At 38.0% G+C, this 22,500-nt stretch overlaps 1 protein-coding gene across 5 annotated transcripts in view; it reads left to right on the top strand.

Moving 5' to 3' along the window:
* LOC135209570 (pleckstrin homology-like domain family B member 1) overlaps positions 1–22,500 on the top strand; it is a 308,555-nt gene that overhangs the window by 46,414 nt on the left and 239,641 nt on the right. For 4 of the 5 annotated variants that reach the window (XM_064242241.1, XM_064242240.1, XM_064242238.1 and 1 more), the window contains exon 2: positions 12,582–13,403. In XM_064242241.1, the coding sequence (XP_064098311.1) occupies positions 12,680–13,403 (724 nt within the window). In that variant the 5' untranslated portion in view covers positions 12,582–12,679. Of the gene's footprint in view, positions 1–12,581; positions 13,404–15,816; positions 16,281–22,500 lie in introns of those variants that run through there. The other variant, XM_064242244.1, reaches the window with a different exon arrangement.

The raw sequence follows: 22,500 nt of genomic DNA, 5'->3' as shown, positions 1-22,500 counted from the left end.
TCCAGCCTTCAAATATATTAATTTGCATCAATACCATCTATAAATATTCCTTCCTGATCTCATTACCAATGTCAGTTTCTGCCACAGCACTTATTAATTTCACACTCGCCTGCTCCATAAGACATACTATGTTACCGTCAACTCATTGGTCGCGATACGTACTACTGTGCATGGCAGTCGCTATTGCCATCGGGTCTGCATGGCAATCGCTCTTGCCATCGTCGTTGCCCACGCCGGCAATGCTACTACCCGGCCGGATTCCACGATTATCCCGAGATAACAAATGGACGCAGCTGAGAGCATAGAGCATAATGGTTATAGTTTCTGTCCCGGAAGACTTAGTTGTCTCTACTTGGCTTGTAAGTTCGTTCGTGTCTGGCTGGCAAGAAGGGTAGTTTTGTATTTGTATTTTGTATGTTAATTTTTTAATTTATGTTTATATATATATATTATTAAATATATATATAATAATATATATATATATATTATATATATATATATATATAGTATATATGTGTTGTGTTGTGTTGCTGTGTGAGTCGTTGTGTGTGTGTGTGTGTGTGTGTGAATTTTTATCACATCACCGTGATTAATACTCGTACATGCATTAAGCTACAAAATGCCTCCTTTGATATCTATTTCGCTCTACCTAGGAATTAATATATTTCATATATGTAAAAGACATTTGTAGCTTAATGCATGCATATATATAATATATATATATATATATATATAGATATATATATATATATATATAATGCACTTACACAATTTTAACGATCGTAACTTTAAATAGTTATCAAATGGTAATAAAGTCTTTCGTTACAACTTAAAGTTAGTCTGTGTAAGAATAAGGCCTCAGAAAAGTCTCTCCCCTCCCCTCCCCTCCCCTCCCCCTCCCCACTTCGCAGAGATCTGATGATCTCAGGATTACAAGGACAGCGTGGCGTGGTACGGAGGAAGTCTCTGGATTGTAAAATCCAGGAAGTAAATATTAGTTTTAGGAGGAGCCGATAGAGGGGGGTAGGGGTGTGAGTGGGCCGTTTGTCCGACTGGAGGGAGGGGGACGCGTTTACGCAGACGCTCTAAACTTTATCTCCCTTTTAGGGGGGGTGTTGGGATGGGGGAGGGGGGGGGTTTTTAGGATGGGGAAGGTGGGAGGGCTACTGGCCCAACAGTTTGTTTAAGGATGTGTCAGAATAACTTAAAAGGGAGTTGTTTTTGTTGGGGCGTATGGTTTCGGACTTTTGTTATTTTGCGTATAGATACATCGTTGTGTTTGTTTACTTGTAAGTGTATACGTATGTACTTTGTATATAGTATATTCATGGAAGTAGATCTATTTATACATAATGCTCATTTAGTTACCACGACAATTGAAAATTAACGAGTTTTCATATTTATATATGTGTGTGTGTGTATGTTGGTATTATATGTTACATATATATATGTAAGAGAGAGAGAGAGAGAGAGAGAGAGAGAGAGAGAGAGAGAGAGATATGAATCACAGACAGGGGAGACAAGGAAGGTAGGAGATTTGGTATAGTTATGGAAGAAAAATGTCTGTGAAAACAAATATTTGGATGGCTGTAGAGCCCACTCTCCTTTATAGCAGTTAAGCTTCGATGTATATTGCAAATGGGAAACTAAAAGGCTTCTGAGCAAAACAAAGAGACGTTAGAGAGTCTATATATGTAGGGATATGTAACAGACGGATTAATTCTGTTAAATGGTCAAAATTTAAGCATACTATAGTTAGTTCACTTAAGGTAGATTCTTGGGTGAGCCCTATGCCTACAAGCCGTTTGTCTGGCGGCCGCTGATTGGCTGGGAGCTGCCTGCCTCCTGGTACCAGCCAATCAGCGGCCGTCAAACAAACGTTTCGTCAGTATAGGGGTCATCCAAGAAACTACCTTAAGTGAACCAGCTATAGTGACCTGGCTATTTGTTTTGTTTTGAAGCCAGTATAGGAAATGCGTTGGTTCTGGTCGGTAAATAGGCGGGTGACCAGTTTAGGAAATGCTTTGGCTCTGGTCAGTAATTGGATGTTGGACGGGTGGCCAGACGACGTTGCCCTTGAAGAATAGCCATGAAGAAATGTCAGTTAAGCTGAGACAATAAAGAAAAATTTCCTTACAAAAAAAATAAAAATAAATAAGGAGCTTTTAGCATTAGCTGTAACGAAAGCGTAGCAGGTGGAACTGAACTATTGATACGGATTATGAATATGCTAATTAGCCCTAATTAGGCGTAGTTTAAGAAAGTCGATGAGAGATTGTCATTGTTTGTTGCTTCGCCGTTCCTGAATATTCGTCTTTGACGGTGTGTTCGCTTTGCGTTTTGTTAAAGTCTTTTGTTTGATTTTTCAATGTTGAATCTGTTTGGTTTATAGATGATGCTGTTAAAGTTTTGTTTGATTTTTGGTTTATAAATGACGCAATAGGTTGCGTAATACGATGTTTCCACTTTTACTGTTTGCTTGTATGTTATTTAACTGCGAAGTTTTCCTAGTACTCGTGGATTTGTTTACTCGTTTACAGTAATATTAAGCACTTGCATACTCACACACACATACTTATATATATAATATATATATATATATATATATATATATATATATATATATATATATATATATATATATATACACATAACTGAATCACGAAAGTTACGAAAGTTTGGAACGTGATAAATCCATAAATAAAGGTACTTATACCTATATATATATCCTAGCAAAGGGAGTTTTAGGTTCTTTTTCAGTGTAGGCTCCTATGTATTTATCGTAGTACGTTTTGAATTAAGTTTATACAACTTTAGAGAAAAACCGTGGTCATCTAATCTCAAGCCAGTAAATGTACTTTTCCTGTAAACAGAAGTTTCAGCTTTGCCTTTATTCCCGTATATCTGAGCATCTAGAAATGATAACTTTTTATCCTGTTGGCTCGGAAGTAAGAGAAATGTCAGGGTGACGAGAATTGAAATAAGAATTAAAAACAATGCCACGTGTGTTGGTTCCTTGAATAGAAGGAAAGAGCCATCCACATACTTACGATAAAACAAAGGTTTGAAAGCACTGGGGCATTCAGACATCTAAATCTTTTCACAGTAACCCGTGAAATAGTCTGTGGTTTTTTGTATTCATTTTTAGTGTGTACTTGCTGTTTTTTTTTATGTTTTGTTGGCTTTTAACTAAGGTTTTAGTGAGACAATTTAGTTTATTGTAATTTCAGTGATTATTACGCATGTCAATTTTTCAGCCTGATGATGAGGTTAATTATACAATACTGGTGCAGAAGTGAAAATTTTATATGTACTATTTGTTCAGCAATATTAAAATAAGGGCGATTTTTATACATTACTACAGAACCTCTTTGTACACAATATTATAAGTTTGTCCACAACTTAATTTCAAGTTGGCAGAGTCAGTTGCTCTGCTCATCGCCACATACAGTTGGCCATGCGTGAACATGGGTGACGGCAGAAACACACCAACACGATCCAAGGTCTGACCCTGCGACTTGTTTGCAGTGAATGAGAAGGCCAGGTGATGGGAAACTGCTGCACCGTAACTGGAACGGAAAACTGTTTGTCCAAAGGCATCAGAGGAATCCGGGGGATGAACAGACGTTTGCCGGTGTGAGGGCCCGTTGCTATCACTGCTTCGATGACGTGGGAGTTTAGCTCCATAACAGTGTACCTCGTTCCGTTGCAATGTCCATTGGCAGGATCGAAATTCCGAAGCAACATTATCAGGCAGAACTTCTTACACGTTAATTTGTGCACTAGCAGTCACGATGGATTTAAGTTATTCAAAAAATCTTGCGTATTTTGATGATAATTTCCATCTTCTATTGTGTCCGAGCTGAAATATTCGCGACTTTCTCCGGGGAAGTTGTACAGATATTATATGTGAAAATTCGTAAAGTAACTAAGTCTACGGGAATATCCAGCCTCGTTTCACGGCCAGAAACAGCTCCGTTTCTGGGAATCCCTTCTCACCCCCACCCCCCTACAAAGGAGGGGGGTTAGGTTGGATGAAACCCCATTACAAACCATCTTAGGGGTTCCCACTATAACCCTGCCAAAGTTTATGCCCATACTGACCAGCCGTTTGCCGTGATTGAATGACAGACAGATTACACACCCATTATTATAGTATGATGTGTAATATATATATATACTATATATATATATATATATATAATTATAGTATATATATATATATATATATAATATATGTATGTATGTATTTATGCACATAATAATTATTTATGTGTATATTTACTTGGGTATATATATATATATATATATATATATATATATATATATATATCATATGGATTGTTTTTTGTGTACTTATATAATATACTAATATGTTCAATTGGATGTTGTTAAGTGCACTCACATAACATAGTCGCATAAATGATATCTTATGCATTATTTGCTCATAGAAAGATTCGAAAGGAATTGATCAACTGCATGAAGCTAAAGGTGACTGGGGTGAATGTAAGCAATCTAAGGACAGAGAGAGAGAGAGAGAGAGAGAGAGAGAGAGAGAGAGAGAGAGAGAAACCTTGAAACCAGGCTCGTATGTGCCTTACAAAATCCGGGTGACGATTACTGACGAGGACAAGTTTGTTATAAGGATTTAAACTTTTTTTTTTTTTTTTTGTTTTTTTTTTTTTTTTTTTTTTTTTTTTTTTTTTATACCTTGTCGGACGCAAGGCCGCAGTTGCCAAGATGAGCTGGGAGGGTCAAGATGCCTTTGCTCATTCTTCTCTGTGTCTGTGTTTGAGAGAGAGAGAGAGAGAGAGAGAGAGAGAGAGAGCGAGGAGAGAGAGGAGAGGGAGAGAGAGAGAGATGGAGAGAGAGAGAGGAGAGAGAGAGAGAGAGAGACTCATTATACGTCCAATACTAACGTCTTGCATCGGCATTGAAAACCACTTATTTAATCAAAATTACAGATATCTGCATATCTTCTATCCTCTGAGAGAGAGAGAGAGAGAGCAAAGCATAATTGCTATTTTTTCGAGATTCCTATGAAATAAATTAATTTCATGTTATCATTCTTAGATAAATGGTTGGCTCGATAATGAACTTTGGTTTCCAGTATAAGAAAAGGAAGGCTGATGTCCACAAAAATGAAATTAACTTCCTTAATGGCAACGGCGAAGTTCTTATTATGTAGATTATGGTAACGACAGACACCGAATACTGGATTAATAGAGTAGTTCTTTTTTTTATTTCCTTATCAGAAATTAAATTCATGTTCTACGTATTCGTTCCTTTCTCATTAAGAAAATTTAAACAGAAGTGTTAGAACACTGACTATAAAAGGCACAAAATAGTGGCATTATTATCAGTCGTTGTTTTTTGTAGTGTTATCTGTGGTAGTCATGAACAACTTAAGACGAACTGAATGGGAATGCGTCAATGCGTACTTGGGGTGGGGGGGGGGGGGGGGGGGGGAACGGAGCCGGAAGTGTTCAGGAAACGCGTCGTTTCGCAGGGAAGCTGCTCCCTTAATTCCTGTCTCCCTTTACGACCATTAGGGGAAACATATACTACCATGCTATCCCGCTGCATGAGAAACCGTCTAGCGTAGTTTCCCAGAGAGAAGAAGAAGAAGAAAATAAGTATATTAAAAAGAAATGGGGAAAAGTGATTCATTGTAATGGCGAGCGTCGGTTACAATGACAAAAGACCACCCGTCGGAAACACTTTTTGAGGAGCGAGTGTGAGAAAGAGGAGGGAGGGAGGGATGGTTAATTATAATGAAAAAGGGAATAATGAAAAGGGAGGGGAGTAGTACATAAAGAGTGAGGATAGAGGGATTAAGGGAGGATAAGAGAGGGAAAATGGTTCCGAAGGGCTGGCGGGATAAGAGATTATGATTTGAGATAAGGCGGTGGTGAGGTTGGGTAGATGCCGTTGTTTTCTTTGTTGGCAAATGACAAAAAAACGCGTTGGGTGAGATTCTCATCATGGCGGTCGCCATAGTGATGGAGTTCGTGTGTTATAGATCGTGTTGTGCTAATCATTGGCTGGCTGTGGCTAACCAGTTTAGAGACACTTTTATTATTATTATTATTATTATTATTATTATTTATTATTATTATTAGTTTATAAGGGGAAACTGAACAAATTCCCGAAAGCTATCCTTAAAGTTTTAAATTTAAATATATGTACATTTATTTATAAACTGTGGGATTGTTTCTCCATTTTATTATTATTATTATTATTATTATTATTATTATTATTATTATTATTATATTATTATTTTGGAAGAAGACCCTCTTAAACAAATCCTGTTGAATAAAATGGCCGAATTCAGCGAATTAATCTTATAATTATATATATATATATATTATATATATCTATATAGATATATATATATCATATATATATATATATATGATAGATAGATATATATATCTTTCTATTTTTCTTATTACTCGCTTTTATGACTCAGCTATATTTGTTAATAATTAGCCAATTATTATTATTAGTATTATTATTATTAGTTATTATTATTATTATTTATTGTTATTGTTATTATTATTATTATTTTTGTTTTTGTTTGTTTGTCTATCACAGTCCTCCAATTCGACTGGGTGGATATTATAGTGTGGGGTTCCGGGTTGCATACTGCCTCCTTAAGAGTCCATCACTTTTCTTACTATGTGCGCCGTTTCTAGGATCATACTCTTCTGCATGAGTCCTGGAGCTACTTCAGCCTCTAGTTTTTCCAGATTTCTTTTCAGGGATCTTGGGATCGTGCCTTGTGTTCTTATGATTGTAGGTACAATTTCCACTGGCATATCCCATATTCTTATTTCTATTTTCAGGTCTTGATACTTATCCATTTTTCCCTTTCTTTCTCTTCAACTCTGGTGTCCTGTGGTTATTACGACATCAGTGAGTGATACTTTCTTGACTTTGTCAATCAACGTCACGTCTGGTCTATTTGCACGTATCACCCTATCTGTTCTGATACCATAGTCCCAGAGGATCTTTGCCTGATCGTTTTCTATCACTCCTTAGGTTGGTGCTCGTACCACTTATTACTGCAAGGAGCTGGTGTTTTCGTGCACAGGCTCCGGTGGAGGGCTTTTTGCCACTGAATCATGCCTCTTTTTGTACTGGTTCTGTACAAGTGCCAGGCATTCGCTTGCTATGTGGTTTATAGTTTCATTTTTCGTATTGCACTTCCTACATATGGGAGAGATGTTATTTCCGTCTAATCGTTCTTTGAACACATCTGGTTCTTAGGGCCTGATCTTGCTTTGCCACTGTTATCATTCCTTCAGTTTCCTTTTTGAGCTCTCCCCTCTGTAGCCATTGCCACGTGTCATTGCTGGCTAGTTCTTTAGTCTGTTGTCATCGCTGGCTGGTTCCTTATTATTATTATTATTATTATTATTATATTATTATTATTATTTTATTATTATTATTATTATTGATTATTATTATTATTATATTCAGAAGACGAACCCTACAAAGAGGCCTTTGTCTTGTAAGTCTTCAAAAGAATATGGTGTTCATTTGAAAGAATCTAACACAATAATAGCAGATTAGGTAAATGAGCTAAGATCATGCAAGAAGAAAGCAAATTTTAGAAATGAACTTAAAAGACTCTCCTATTCTGCAGGAGCTATGGTACTGACGAGAAAATACTAAAAGACAATTATAAAATATCAGAAGCGCCTTATTTTGAAACCTACATGGGGTCCTATTCTGCAGGAGCTATGGTACTGACGAGAAAACGCAAAAAGACAAATATAAAATGTCAGAAGCGCCTTATTTTGAATACAAGGGGCCTATTTTGCAGGAACTAATTTTCTTACAAGGAAACGCTAAATGACAAATATAAAATATCACAAGCGCCTTATTTTGAATACAAGACCCCTATTTTGCAGGAGCTATTTTACTTACGAGAAAACGCTAAAAGACAATTATAAAATTCCAGAAGCACCTTACTTTGAAAACGTACATGGGCCCGCCAGAGAGGGAATCATCCCTGTTGGACCACCAGAGCGAACAGTGAGAGAAGTAACACGAGCGACTTCAGTGAGTAGCATCGTATGCAAACATATATAAATTCACTTTCTTGATTCTCGTGGAACTTAAGTGCGAATGCTTTCGCCACACTAATAGAATGAGATGGGTTTTTCGTCTAAGCCTCTTTGGACTTTCGTGAAGTTGTATGTTCAGCTCTCTTGTCAGTGAAGGGCTCTTCGTGGTTTCACGACTAAGTCTGACATGGTATGAAAAGACATGTAAGTTCTCTCTCTCTCTCTCTCTCTCCTCTTTGTAAAATGACGTAGGATTAGAGAGAGAGAGAGAGAGAAAGATTCTAATAAGTGGTTTAATCTTGAGGAACACGACTGGCTGGTTGAGGACCTCCCTTAGTTAATTATGAAGAATGATAATCAATCATCTCTTCTCTCTCTCTCTCTCTCTCTCTCTCTCTCTCTCTCTCTCTCTCTCTCTCTCAGCAGCGACTCGTATCAGTCGTCTTAAGAAGTAGGTACACAATTCGCTGTATAGGTCAACAGAGGCACAATGAGTTTGCAAGTGAAACGCTCCAACATCCTTCCTTCCTCGTTTGGGGATCGAACACGGGTGCTGCTTGGTTCAGAGCTGCGGATGCTAGTCAGAGGATAACATATCATTAAACACTAATAAATCTTTCGCGAGAACCAGTGAGGGAATAAGCAATCACTAACCGGTAATGTATCGTTTTGTCCATTTTCCAGAGAAATTCATATATTATGATTTGTTTTCCTATACAAGGTGAAGGGTTTCTTAAAATTGACCGCGGATATGGATATCCGTTAAATAACAATAGAAAACTTAGTGATATTATTTAAAGAGAATACTCGGATGCGTTGCGTAGCATAATTACTCTCATAGCATTAAAACAACAGTGTTCGTCTTTGTGCTAAATCTGTTTCAAAATGATAAAACTGCAGTATTAGCAATTACCATACGTCCACTCGAACGTCCCTCATTCGTTGAAATAATTATTAATATTAACTAAAGCACAAATGCTTGTGGCGGCAATATCATTACGCGTCTCAAGTCTTGACAAGACCCAGACTCGAGTCCAGTGACGTCACGAGGCTGCTGGCTCCACAGTGAAGTATATAGTCGAGAGGGGAATTTTTCGAAAGCTCCCATATTTGGGACCAGGTTAAGATGTGGCTGGAATGTTAAGCAACGAGGCCGGTAAAGTGGGTGGTATTATGTGCTTTTTAGAAAGTCGAGTATACTCCGGAGGCTGGGTGTTGATGTGGTAGGTGAAATGGATAGGGAGATGTGAAAAAGAGGGTCTAAAAGGTTCTTTTCTGTCAGGCCATCTGGATAACTGTGGGTTTCTTGCCTGCCGAGATTTATGTAGATTCCTGAGTGTACGTTCACTCGCTGACGGATAGCATTCTGTTGTGGCCACTGTATTCGCCTTTTATTTCACTTTAGAGTCTTCTGTACTGTATGTGTACCAGGCATATGTTCAAGTAGTCTTAATTTAGTAATGGTTAAGGGAATCAATCACACTATCATATGGCTGATAAAACTATATGTTTTTTAAACTCCCTCATATTATTTATAAGTCAGCAGCAGTGTAATGGTTAAGGGAATCAATCACACTATCATATGGCTGTAAACTATGTGTTTAATACTTCCTCATTATTCATTTATAAGTCAGCAGCAGTTCGTATTGTAATATTTCACATACACTGAGCCAAAGTACTGAAACGGAAACTAGAATTTTCCACCATGTGACAATCTTTATATATTGATCTTCTTGATACATTCAAATATCCCTCTTGTTCAAGAGGCGGTTTCATCAACTCAGTCGAGGTCAGTGCCAGTTTTATAGCTGCCTTTTCCCTTTTTATCCCATTTTTGGGCGGAGGCTAGACTAGAAAGAACTGGATTGCCTACCCCATCGATCTCACAATAAAAATGTTCTAATATTATATATATATATACTATATCATATATATATAGATATATATATATATAGATATATATATATATCATAAATTCTTCTGTAAAACAGGGACATGTCTCCAGTATAAAAGGCCTATTAAAAACACTCTGGTTTAAAGGTAAGGACTTAGCTTTGAATCAGCTGATGATTGGAGATATAAGTATGGTATATATATAATATATATATATATATATATATATATATATATATATATATATATATATATATATATATAATACACACACAACTGCATCCAGTGTCCCTCTGATTTATATAAGACAAATACCATCCCACTCTTATAATTCGCAACGCAGTCATTTTGTTTTGCCCAACACTGGAGGCGATGTTTTTTTTATATTTTTTTTTTCTCCAGGGGAATGGAAGAATAGGCATTGTTTACATCTGAGAGCTCCTTAGAGGGAGTATTTTCACATTCACGTGGGGAAGCGTCTGCGAACGTGTTTCTAATTGATGAGCAGCGGATTCAACTGATGTTTGGTGTATGGGGAGAGTACTTGGTATGGAGGAGTTTCTCTCTCTCTCTCTCTCTCTCTCTCCTCTCTCTCTCTCTCTCTCTCTCTCTCTCTCTCTTAAAGAGGGAGTTTTTTTATGCGTATTAAATGTCATGAAAGTTGAGGTAATAGTAGTAATTGAAAAGTGTCATGGTGGTGACATAAGAGGGAATGAATGAATGAATGACATAAGAGGGAATAGCACCATTGTAGTAGTAGTAGTTAGTAATAGTAAGAGAATCTGCCGAACCTAATGAATTCATATACTGTAAGGAAGGTTCTTTTGTTACTATGGTCTTCACATATCATACGCAGACGCACATACATACATATATATACAGTACATACATATACTTGTTAGCATTTCCCATCTAGGTAGGTGTTCATCCAAACGCACATTTCACGATGTCTGCGGCCCAAAACCTTCGACCATCTATCCGTTTGTTATTGACGTCGCAGGCCAAGAGAGACGGTGAGTGTTATAAACGTGCCTAAGTCGTTTCGTCTCGTTTGGGAATCGAAGCCGGGGCTGTCTTATTTATTACATGAGCATCCTGAGATACTAACACAGACACACACACACACACATATATATATGTGTGTGTGTGTGTGTGTGTGTGTGGAGAAATTTATATCATCTTCCAGGAAGATAAAAGAGAACGTAATTGTTTTTGATGCATTAAACGCCCTGTCAATACTTTTTTTTTTTTTTAATCTTTTCCGACCACACTCCTCACACGTATAAGTGTCCTTGGGTTGAGATGGGCCATCTGTTCTTGTTGTGCACTTTTTTGTAGGGGGGGTGGTGTTTGGTTTTGGTATGTCGGGTTACGTTAGGATATTTGCTTTGTCCCTGGTAATGTGGTGTATGATAGGATAATAAATATATATATATATATATATATATATATATATATATATATATATATATATATATATATTATATATATATATATCATATATTATATATATATATAGATATATATATTAATATACCCATATATTTTTTAGCCTGTTTTGTTTGATAGTGTTGTATATAAATGTAAGGAATTTCCTTCATATCATTGTAAGAAATTGTAATTTATTTTCCTTAAGCTAGACTCTTTATACATTTCTAATGAATATCGGCATGTAAATGTTTTGATCCCCAGAACAAGCATCTACCATGAAGTGAAAAATAACTAAAGGGATTTCCAGTGTCGTAGTATTTTTAAACTGGGCCAGTTGCATCCGTAGACTTTGGTATTGTCTTTGTTGACATTATAAAAATACAACAAAGAGACCTTGCTTAACTTTGGTGAGCTCCTTCCGTAGATTTTATTGTTCCTTTCGTTGACATGTCCTACCACAAACTTTTTAAAACTGTGGTGTTGTTTTTTTCCGTAGAGTTTTTTTAATTGCCTTTATTGGCATTGTTATTGTCCTCTCAATAATGGGACAATCAAACACTATTTTCATCATTTAGAAATTACTCTTGCTTTGATCTAAGCCATAAGATACCATCTCTCTCCTCCACTCAATCTCTCCTCTCTCTCTCTCTCCCTCTCCTCCTCATCCTCTCTCTCTCTCTTCCTTAACTTTCCATATTTCAGTCTCCAACTTAAGAATCCTTTCGAGTGACAACGATTTATTCTGCAAGTGAGAAATGCAAAGACTTCGATATTCATTTAACGCAAAGGAATTTATTTTAATGGAAGTTAATTAAATATATAATATATATATATATATATATATAATATATATATTATATATATATAGAAGATAGATAGATATATATATATATATATATAGATAGATATATAGAGATATATATATATATATATATATATATATATATATATATATATATATATATATAAGCGAATACCACAGGAAAAGGATAGCCAGAAATACAAGCGCTTTCGTCATTACTAACGAAAGCGCTTGGATTTCTGACTATCATTTTCCTGTGGTATTCGCTTATTTAATGAAGTCACGTACATTTACTGTAATTTTTAACGACGTTAGATATTTCTTTCAAAAAGGTCTCTGGTAATTTATTAATGATATTATTATGCTTTTTCTCCCTCCAGGGCCAAGGCTTGCCTGTTCTTGTGGTTACTGTGAGAATCGATGAAAAAAAAATGTAGTGATCGTTCAGCAATTCCGTGACACCCTATACCCTATACCCATGGCGTCAGCCGTCAGGAAAGTCAGCGGAGGGCCTCTCACTGCCACGGTCGTATTAGCCCACGACATCCCCTTCGCTGACGCCGATGAGACGGATCCTCCTCCTCCTCATCCCTCGGCTGACGGTTCGTCTCGTCGTCGTCAGCCTTCCCGGTCCCCTTCGTCAGCCACTGCTTCTGCAGCAGCAGCAGCAGCCTCCGCCATGTCCATATACTCCTCCCCGCGACCTGGGGTCTCGAGGCCCGTCGGCGGGGCCGCCCTGCCCTTGTACTACAACAGCCCCCCTCCCCCGCCTGCGGTTCTCCCCCCGAGGGACCGCAAGCACTCTCCTTCAGGGGCATCCACCCACATGCACATCTACACGAACACCTCCTCCGCCAACCTTTCCTTAACGGGATTGCGCCCGCAGAACTCCGCCAGCGCCCTGGCTGTCGTCGAGGGCGCCGGCGGGGCCGTCAAGGTCGCGACGGACCGCCCGCATCTGGTGTCCATGGGCGGCGGGCGGCTCTCGACGGCCATCACTCTGCACCCTATTAACGAAGGGCGGACCGTCCTCGGATCGGGCGGGATGGGGACCGTGCCAGACATCGTGGTGATAGGGACGGGCGTGGAGGCGGAGCACTGCATCCTCGTCAACACCGGGGGCGTAGTGACTCTGACGCCCATCGCGTCCATGGTCGCCATAGATGGGCTGAAGATCACCGCTCCGACCAGGCTGACGCAAGGTGAGGAGGATTGGCAAAGGTTCCTTTTGAGTTTGTTTGTCTTTTCATTTATTTACTTATTTTTATTTACATATTTTTTTCATTCTTTTGGTTTTACTCTCTCTCTTCATTTCCAGTTTCCCATCTGCCGCTGCATCCTGCGATTTGAATTTATACCACATATATAACCATATAATCATGAAATGCCTTCATATATGTCAAACTAATCTCTTAGACCAGTTGATGTGCCGTCTTATTTGAGTTATCGATACTTAAATTTGAAATAATACAGATGGTTCAGTTGTAGAATAACACAGAGGGTTCATGTATATGTGTATAGCATACATTTTGATGTTGCATCACAGGGGGTGCCTCTAGGTGTTATCTTACCGTCCTAAGTAAATATTTTTGAGTAAGGGCACCTGCCGCATTTCCCTCTCCAACCCATAAAGGTGCAACTCCCCAAGCCAAAGACCTTTAAAGATATCTAATAGAATAACTTTTCAATGCTCATTTTAAACGCTGAAAGGGGCGTGATATATTTCTAGGAAAACATGATATTTTTCTAGAAAAACTTGGTATATTTCTTGGAAAACATGACATATTTCTAGGAAAACATGACATATTTCTAGGAAAACATGATATATTTCTAGGAAAACATGATATATTTCTAGAAAAACATATATTTCTAGAAAAAAATATATTTAAAAAAAAACATGCTATCTTTCTAGAAAAACGTGATATATATGAAAAACGATATATTTCTAGGAAAACATTATGTATTTTTAGAAAATACATGATATATTTCTATAAAAACACTCGAATAATGAAGATGTTTTTCTAGAACACCAGATATGCTGTTGACGTCGACTTATTTTTTCTTTCTAAAACTTAATTTAAAAAAAAATTAACATAGGTCCTGCTTGACCGACTATTAGCATATATCAGCCGCGTTCGTATAAGACAAATCACGTATTTTTTGTGCGAGTAATATTTGTATAAAAGAATAAACTTAGCGTTGGTTTTTTTTACGTTTCGTATTTGCATAAAATTAAAAACGTGCAATAGCATAATTGGAGACTGTTCGTTCAAGTGTGACGTGAAATGATATTAACGATTAAATTCATGCTTCACTAAAATACTTCCAGAGTTGCGATTAATAATGGTGGTAATAATAGTAAGAAATCAGTATTTATTTTGATTATTTCCCGTCCTCCTCCCAAGATACGCATGGATTGCTTTCTCTGGGAATGAGTCATCGAACCGTGCATCCCTGTGTATTACAATAACAATTAACGAACCAATTACATTTCTTTACTGAATTCCTGATGAAATTGCTTCGGTCTTCTTGGCAAAATGTTCACACAGTGGGATGGAAATCATTAGGTGCATGACTTGCCCTGTAATGATTATTACAGCAAGTTATATATGATTTGGTCTATTGTATTCATTTTATGTATTTGAGGATGTGAAGTAAGAGGATTTGCTAGCGTGCTTGCTTGCCCTGTAATGATTATTACAGCAAGTTATATATGATTTAGTCAATTGTATTTGTTTTGTATATTTGAGGTATAAACTAGAAGGATGTGTTAGCGTAGAAATTCTTTTGAAAATTGAATTAAAAGTGAAACGCTTAGCGAACTTAGAAACATAAACTGATTTTCCCCACCGTCTACTATTTAGTTAATTGTATTTATTTATTTTGTATATTTTAGGATATGAAACAGAAGGATTTGGTAGAAGTTCTTTCGAAAATGAAATGATAAGTGGAATGTCTTGTGAACAGAGGTACAGTTATTTATCCCTTCATAAGTTTTCACAGCGAAGAATATTTTCGTAGCTCTAAAAAACATTACCCAGTTAGTTTCATAACTGTATCCATGTTGTCCTTACCCCCTTGTAAGTTTCTCTATATAACTTTTTTTTAACATTTACGATACCACCTTGAGAAACAGAAAAACATTGTCTGCCTTTGTTTTTGTCAGGGATTTCTGCTTGCAGCTCTGCAAGCACGTTGGAGATGAGATGCATATTTTAAAGGTGACAAAGTTTGTCAGTTGAAGAGATCGATTAATTGACTGATATATAAAAATAACAATAAGATCAAAAGAAGTAGCACAAGAGCTTGATAACAATGCTAAGAAAGAATAAAAGAAACTATAGTCGAACCTTTCCTTCCTTAACCCCCCACAAGCACCCTGGTGGTGGTGGTGCTTTCCAACAAGCACGTGCTCGTATTTCAGCCTTTTAAAATCCGGGAGGGGGGGAGGGAGAAGGAAAATTTGGTCGGTTTTATCGGTAACTGGCAACCGATGGGTGAGTGCCTACTCACCCCCTATACACCACATCCACCACCACGGACACGGACGGTCTCGGGACGTACAAACATACCCAGCAGTCTCGGAGGTCTGCTGCAAGTCTTCGCTGTGTGTTCTCTCTCTCGACTAGACTCGACTCCCTTGTGTAGCGTATTTTGTAAGTTCAGCTTCAGTGTGTGGTAGGAAGTGGCACCGAAGGGACGTGTTTGTGGCTTTTATACACAATGCTGCTCTCGCACTCCCAGAAGTATGTTTAAGCTTCTGGGCGTTGACTTTGAAATAAGCATGATTTTTTAAAAGTCTCCAGTGCTCTGGTATGATATTATATCTGGTGTCTAAGAGACTCTCTTAGGCATCTTTTTCGTCATTGCCATTTCGTCTGCCTCACAGTGAATGGTGCTTTTTTGAGGCAGACGCGACACGGTTAACTACATAAAAAAAAAGGAAAAAACCAAGAAGTGCTCATGAGCATCGCAAAAAAAAATCTATATCGTCACTCATGATTTTTTGTCATGATTTCGCGAACTTCTACATCAGAGGCCTCTTCGTGTTGATGACCATCATGCAAAAGAAACTGGAGGTAAGGTAGCAGCAGCATCAGTGTTCAGTAACTTCGGATTTCTTGAGTAAGAAGAGGGAAGGTCTAGATTTACATGTCTCTAGGTCGTAGTCATTGTCGAAACTGGTAATGCTGCCGCTGTTCAAGTGAAGTCATCCCACATGGAATTGTGCTGGCTGTGAGCGAGACTCGTTATTTAGGACGTTTTTTTTATTATTAATATTATAGTGGGCCGTTGTTTGTGTTTAAAAAATGAATAAAAAGCTAACGCAGTACGTAACGATAATTTGATCATTGTTTCGTCTGAGAAATTTAATTCATACCGTCATTATTTATCGTTATTAACTGATTGCTTTGGTATTTTGACAAACTTTTACACGGTACAGAAACACTGCACTGTCCTCACCAGCACAGGAGACAGAAGGTGGATGTCTTCTTTGAGGGGGAGGAGGGAAACGGGAAGCCACATAATGACCGCGGTTTCTTCCTCCCCCAAAATTTTGGTCCCTCCCCCTCCTCCCTTCCCCTCCCCCATACAAATCCCATCCCCACAACCCCACACCATCCTGACTCTCATGGGAGAATGACTGAAGTATTATAAGGTATTCTTGTTTATTGCCTTGTACATTCCTTCGCGCGTGACGATGCTCTTGACCGTAACTTTGTTTAACGTTTATTTACTCTCTCTCTCTCTCTCTCTCTCTCTCTCTCTCTCTCTCTCTTTGATTTTATTGTTGTGCCCCATTTGTTGCATCTAATACCACCTGCTGTTTTGATTGCCGTTACGAACATTGTCTATTTTTTGTTTTTTTTTATCTCGTCAAGGCGCATTTTTCCTAAAGGTGCTTTGTAGTCAATGGCCTGTTATCCGTTAATGATAAGGAGTAGAGTTTTCAAGAGAGAGAGAGAGAGAGAGAGAGAGAGAGAGAGAGAGAAGGCTGACTGGACGTGCAGCCCAATGACCTTATCTTTCGAAAGTCTCACCTCCCCCCACCCCCCCCCCCCCCCCCCCCCCCCCCCCCCCCCCCCCCCAAGCGCCCCACCAAAAGAAAAAAGAAATAATATTAGACAAATCACAACGGTTCATATGAGAGAGAGAGAGAGAGAGAGAGAGAATAGAGAATAATAATAAACTGAATAGAAATGGAGTTCACAAAAGTCCTAGAAATGACGACCCCTAAAGATAGCAGGTCAACCCATTTTTCTCCCGTGCTGTATCCCATTAGCTTTCTCCTTCCCCCATCTTCTTTCCTCGGCACTTAATAATATAACCTTTTGCGTAATGGTGTAAGGTGGGTGTGTCATGTTCTTGAGGCTTGCCGTATTTGTAGAGGTTATGCTAATTAATGCCACCTGTCCAAATCTCACTTGCTTTAACGTTATTGAAATGGTGGTCACTCGTGAGGCTGTGAGCAGCCTCCACTTGTTTTATTTTATTTATTTATTTATTTATTTATTTATTTATTTATTTATTTATTTATTTTTTGAGCTGATAGGTAAGACGGGTAAAAGATGAGTGAGGGCTGTTATCTATGGTGGATTAACATCAACCGTGCATTTGATGTTTATAGGCCAGTCCCTTACGACGCTCCGCATTGGCTGTTGATAAGCCAATCACAGGGCTGGAAACTCTCAGTCTCTCTTTCATTACAAAAAAAACAGACATAGTTAACTAACTGCTTGCACATTGCATTGCAACTTTTGCGTCTTAAATAATTTTCACATCGAGAAATCCAATTTTATAATTATGAGTAGACTTTCATTCAAGAATATACAGGTACCTAAGTGCTTACACATTGCATCGCAACTTTTGTCATTTTTTAACGGATACAAATCAATTATATTATATTATTATAAAAATAGTCCGTTCTTAACAAAAAGATAAACTGCCAGCTAAAGATATAAATGTTGACAGACAACTACCTGCTTGCAATTTGCATTGCAACGTTTGCCATTTTCTAACCTAGACAAACCAAATTTATTATTATATATAGTCCCTTAGCGAGAAGATATACTGCCAACTAAAGATATACGCAGGCAAATAACTGCTTGCAGTCTACATTACAAAAATATATACTGCCAAGTGAAGATATACGCAGGCAACTGAGTGCTTGCACATTGCATTATAATTTGTGTGTTTTTTCTGTTAGACAACATCAATTTAAGATTATAAATAGATTGTCATTAAGAAAAATAAAAGATACAGACCACAAGATTTAACACATTGCATTATAATTTGTGTCAGTTATTTTTATATTAGACAACCCAAATTTATGGTTAATTAACAGCATCCCATTAAAAAAAAAGTTATACAAGCAACTAGATTTATTTACACATTGCTTCGCAACGTCTGCAATGTCCTAACCGAGACGAATACGAACCAACAATGCAAGCAAATTGCAGTTTGCATCGAGTCAACCCGCATCAAGGTGGCCTTAGCATATTTGTCGTCGTCGGAAGCTCCGGCATTTAACCTCCTAGCGAGCTCCTTTGTGCTCCGTTTCCTTCCTTTTGATCTCCTGACCTCAAAGACGGCTCCTCAGGAGGAAAAGCACGTGTTGCGTGTAGGCTTCGGGAGACGTCAAAACACCGGAAGAGAGAGAGGTCGGGACATATAGCCCCGACGCTAACCGAGTATATACTTTAGGGCACCTTTGCTGGAAAAAGCGGGACGCCATATCTTCAAAACTAACCATAGAATCTTCTTGGAAATAATCTCATTATATTTCCATCACCCAAATGAATGCTCCAGATATGGTAGTCTAACCTAGGGGCATGGAGAGAAAGAGAGAGAGAGAGAAAAAAAAGGGCTTGTGCTATACTAGTATGCATCTCGGGAATTTGCTGTCGGAAGATGTGTGTGTTTGGAGTTCTTGAATTTTAGGTTTTATTTGTAGGTTAGAAGTGTATTTTATTTAGTGTACTTGGACGGATGTCAAACACACACACACACACACACACACACACATATATATATATATATATATATATATATATAATATATATATATATATATATATATATATATATATATATACATATATATATGTGTGTGTGTGTGACTGTATGTAGTATGTCTCTCTTTCTGTGTCGTCGTTGTCAAGGTACAAACAACAAACAACCGCTAACGGTACACGTTATGATATGTACTATATGCATATGAGAGAGAGAGAGAGAGATTGTCTGTAAAGTGGTTTCACCCTTCTGGACGTGGGGGAGATAACCTCTTTGACTCTGTGCCATATTTGGATTCAGACGTTACTTACGATCATTACTGACTGTAATATCAGACCCGACTTGAGAGAATTAGATATTAGGTGTCGGAGTGAGTTCAGATTTGCCACCTGAATTGAGGCCACTGAAATTGCAGAGAGAGAGAGAGAGAGAGAGCCACTGAAATTGAGCAGAGAGAGAGAGAGAGAGAGAGAGGACGAGAGAGAGAGAGAGAGAGAGAGAGAGAGAGAGAAAGGCTCAAGTAGGCAAGCTCCCCTTGTACAGATACCTATGATGTTATAACAGTATCGTAAAATGGTGTGACACTAATATAGTAAATTGTTTGGTGTGATTAATTTGTAAATCCGTTTAAAGTTAACTACATAAGGAATATGTGGTTTATTTGACATTATTTTTTAAGGTGCCCTAGTGTGGATTTAAACGGGTTATGTTTATTTCTTTGACTTTTGTAGTTTAAAGGTAAATAAAGTGTGCGCGTTCGAGTGTTTGGAAGTTCTGGTAAAGGTTACTTGATCTCTCTCTCTCTCTCTCTCTCTCTCTCTCTCTCTCTCTCTCTCTCTCTCTCTGTCTCTCTCTCAAAAGAGAATTTGGTTGGTATGTAATAATTGTTATTAACAAGGCAACTTAATAGTATTGGGCGTATGTTGAGTCTCTCTCTCTCTCTCTCTCTCTCTCTCTCTCTCTCTCTGAGTATAGAAGATACACAGATATCTGTAACTTTGATCAAATAAGTTGCTCTTAATGATAATGCAAAACCTTAGTATTGGACGTATATTGAGTCTCTCTCTCTCTCTCTCTCTCTCTCTCTCTCTCTCTCTCTCTCTCTCTATAGAAGATACACAAGAATACGGATCTGTAACTTTGATCAAATAAGTTGCTTTTAATGATAATACAAAACCTTAGTATTGGACGTATATTGATACTCCTCGTCTAATCTCTCTCTCTCTCTCTCTCTCTCTCTCTCTCTCTCTCTCTCTCAAGCCGCCGGAGAAGTTAACGGGGGTGTCACCCCGCGAAATTTATTGCGACGCACACTTGATGTATCTGGAGGTAGAAAGAGACGGGGCTCGCTAACCCTCCAACCAACGTGACCTGCAGCACCTGACCCCTGACCTCCGATGACCTCACGATGTTCAGGTCACGAGGATCAGAACCCCGCGGAGCAGCCCTTCCCGTTCTTCGAACAGCTGTTGTGAGGAGTGAGGAGTGAGGAGCGGTGGGAACAGAGAAGCGAATAGGGGAAGTCCGTAATTGATTCATGCTTGATTTCTTTTCTTGCGGATTTCCGGCGTTTTCTGTGCGTGCGGACCGCCGGCTAAATGGCTGTAATTTTATTCTGGGGGTGTTTCAGTGATGCCAGGTTAACGACCTATATAATTAGGTAAGGGGTTGGATTCTCAAAGTAAGGATTGAATCAATTTTACTTGTTTTTGGGGGTAAAAGTAAAATGGGAGTCCACTGGTAAATTAATATATAATTAAATGTGAGAGAGTGACGCTAGGTTAATTGCTATATAATTAGATAGGAGGTTGATTCTCAAAGTAAAATTGAATACATTGGCAATGTTTTTTAATTTTTTTATTCTTTTATTTATTTATTTTGTTTGTTTTGAGTGAAATTAAATCACTTCTATTGATGAGAGGTGAGGTTAAGTTGGTCGTGAGTCGAGGAATCTTCAGGTACAACTGTTGACTGAGACAGCTGTTCTGAAACAGCTGTTCTGGGACAGCTGTTCTTGTATCCGCTGGCAAAATCAAAGCTTCGGAGCTAAAAAAGACTTCAAGTCTATAATATGGCAGGTGGTTTCGAAAACGTCTTATTTTCCGTTGGTAACATCTGTTTATTTGTCTCATTTTTAATGTGATTGATTTATTCATTGTGGAGTTTCGAAATGTCCCAGCGAATATTTTTTTTCATTTTTGCCAGGTGTGTCATTGTTAAGTTCGAAATGTTCGTAGAAAAATGTCTATTGTCGCGAGATGTGTCATTGTTAGAGTTCTAAATTGCCATAAATAAAGTTCTCTTTTCGCAAGATGTATCATCGTTAAGTTCGATATTTTGCCATCGATAAATTCTTTTATTTTCGCACGATGTTTCATCATTAAGTTCGATATTGCCATCGAAAAAGTTCTATTTTCGCACGATGCATCATTGAAATTGCCATTTAAAAGTTTTATTTCCGCTAGATGTATCATCATTTTTCGTTCTGAGAATCAGTTCAATGAGTAGAAATGTCTCATGGTCTAATTTCTCGTTCAATTGCGACTCCCACAGTTGAGTTGATCCTTTGTCTAATCTTCATTTAAACTAAAAAAAATCAAAGAAAAGTGTTTAAAACTTCTGCAAGATTATTTCAATAGGATTTTTATGTTCTAGTCCATGTCACCGAATGCATTAGAGCTTCCTGTATTCCTCTGACTTCTATTTTCTTCTAGTCGTGTTTTGTGTTCTGTCACGGCGTCACTCGCCGCTGATTCGCGCGCTAATGAAACGACTCTTTGTGTTTAAAATCCCCAGCGCGCGCAAAGAAAAAAAAAAGCGCTAGGCGTGTCGTTGCTGTGTTCGTCTTTGGCAAAACACCGGCTAGACAGTTATTTTGATCTTTCGCAGATGTGAGACTGCAGGTAAAACGAATGTCAGGTGTAAGGTGTATCGGATTTTTAAAGCGACGTTTGTTTGGTAGTGTAGGTATATGCTCACCAGCAACGATATGTTTCGTACAAAAATTCGCGAGTTAGTGGATGACAGTGAGTTTGTAAGTATTCTTTATTGCGACGTTTGTTTGCCAATGTATGTTTACATACGTTGATCTGTTTCGTTCCAAAAATTCGCAAGTAAATTAAAATGCGTTTGTAGCTATGCAGTATTTAATGGAAAAGTATCCCAAAGAAGAGAGTTGTTATTAAGAGACCTTATTCTTATCCTTTATTTAGATTACTGCACCTAGCGTAAGTGAATTTCCAAAGGAACCCATTAAACAAATCACAATTCTTTACATTACGACCAC

The sequence above is a fragment of the Macrobrachium nipponense genome, chromosome 38, assembly GCF_015104395.2.
Source record: "Macrobrachium nipponense isolate FS-2020 chromosome 38, ASM1510439v2, whole genome shotgun sequence".
Taxonomy (NCBI): domain Eukaryota; kingdom Metazoa; phylum Arthropoda; class Malacostraca; order Decapoda; family Palaemonidae; genus Macrobrachium; species Macrobrachium nipponense.
The sequence above is the reverse complement of the archived record's forward strand: the minus strand, read 5'-3'. Positions and strand labels throughout refer to the sequence as shown.